This window comes from Ceratosolen solmsi, unplaced genomic scaffold (assembly GCF_000503995.2).
Source record: "Ceratosolen solmsi marchali unplaced genomic scaffold, CerSol_1.0 scaffold1, whole genome shotgun sequence".
NCBI classification, from domain to species: domain Eukaryota; kingdom Metazoa; phylum Arthropoda; class Insecta; order Hymenoptera; family Agaonidae; genus Ceratosolen; species Ceratosolen solmsi.
This window is the reverse complement of record NW_011948415.1, coordinates 4,035,524-4,036,894: the sequence shown is the minus strand read 5'-3', so window position 1 is coordinate 4,036,894 and position 1,371 is coordinate 4,035,524. Positions and strand designations below refer to the sequence as shown.

At 72.3% G+C, this 1,371-nt stretch overlaps 1 protein-coding gene across 1 annotated transcript in view; it reads left to right on the top strand.

Moving 5' to 3' along the window:
- Nucleotides 1-885: 885 nt before the first annotated feature.
- mew (multiple edematous wings) overlaps nt 886-1,371 on the top strand; it is a 19,002-nt gene continuing 18,516 nt past the window's right edge. The window contains exon 1 of the mRNA XM_011507666.1: nt 886-1,133. Within this exon, the coding sequence (XP_011505968.1) occupies nt 943-1,133 (191 nt within the window). The 5' untranslated portion in view covers nt 886-942. The remainder of the gene's footprint in view (nt 1,134-1,371) is intronic.

Here is a 1,371-nt window from a genome sequence, read left to right as displayed (position 1 = left end):
TGAAATCTCGCTCGGCGCGCGAAGGTGAGAAGAACGGCGCAGGTAAGGGGAAAGCGACGCTCGCGAGCCTTCCTGCGATAGTAACCGCCGGCGGCTATGCCCGTCTGTTGAGGGCAGTAGCAACAGCAACAGCAACAGCAGCAGCAGCAGCAGCAGCAGCAGCAGCAGCAGCAGCAACAGAAGTAGCAGCAGCAGCGGCGGCGGCGGCGGCGGCGGCGGCGGCGGCGGCGGCGGCGGCGGCGGCGGCGGCGGCGGCGGCGGCGGCGGCGGCGGCGGCGGCGGCGGCGGCGGCGGCGGCGGCGGCGGCGGCGGCGGCGGCGGCGGCGGCGGCGGCGGCGGCGGCGGCGGCGGCGGCGGCGGCGGCGGCGGCGGCGGCGGCGGCGGCGGCGGCGGCGGCGGCGGCGGCGGCGGCGGCGGCGGCGGCGGCGGCGGCGGCGGCGGCGGCGGCGGCGGCGGCGGCGGCGGCGGCGGCGGCGGCGGCGGCGGCGGCGGCGGCGGCGGCGGCGGCGGCGGCGGCGGCGGCGGCGGCGGCGGCGGCGGCGGCGGCGGCGGCGGCGGCGGCGGCGGCGGCGGCGGCGGCGGCGGCGGCGGCGGCGGCGGCGGCGGCGGCGGCGGCGGCGGCGGCGGCGGCGGCGGCGGCGGCGGCGGCGGCGGCGGCGGCGGCGGCGGCGGCGGCGGCGGCGGCGGCGGCGGCGGCGGCGGCGGCGGCGGCGGCGACAGCGACAGCGGCAGCGGTTGCGACAGCAGCGGTGGTGGCGGCGACGAGGACGGTGAGAGCATCAGCACCATCGGCAGTACCAATACCAACAGCACCGCACCAATAAAAATAACAGTAACAACAGCAGCAACAGCAGGAACAGTGGTAGCAACGGCGACGACGACGACGACGACGACGAAGAAGACAGAGACGGCTACGGCGGCGGCAGCTCGTTTAGCCCGAGGATGGAAGGAAGGATGGTCTGGACGCGCGCGTACCTGCTGCTGGCCACGTTGCTCTGGGAGCTGGCCCTGGGCTTCAACCTCGAGGCACGCATACCAGTGTTGAAGAGGGGCGCGAGCGGCAGCTACTTCGGCTTCTCCGTGGCCGAACACCAGGAGGACCGCGGCGACACCACGCCAAGATACATTAGCTGGTGAGTCGCTAAAGCTACGCTAAACCTCCGCCGTCAGCTTGATTCGCACGTCGCCGCCACCGCCTCCCGCCACTTTTCAACTTTCCTTTACACGGCCTTTTCTTCTTCCTTCTTCTTTCATTCTTTCTTTCTTACTTTTTTTTCTTCTATTTTTTTTTCCTTCTCTCCTTTTTTTCTTTTCTCTCCCTCTCTCTCTCTCTCTCTCTCTCTGTTTTTTTTTTTTTTTTTTTTTTTTTTG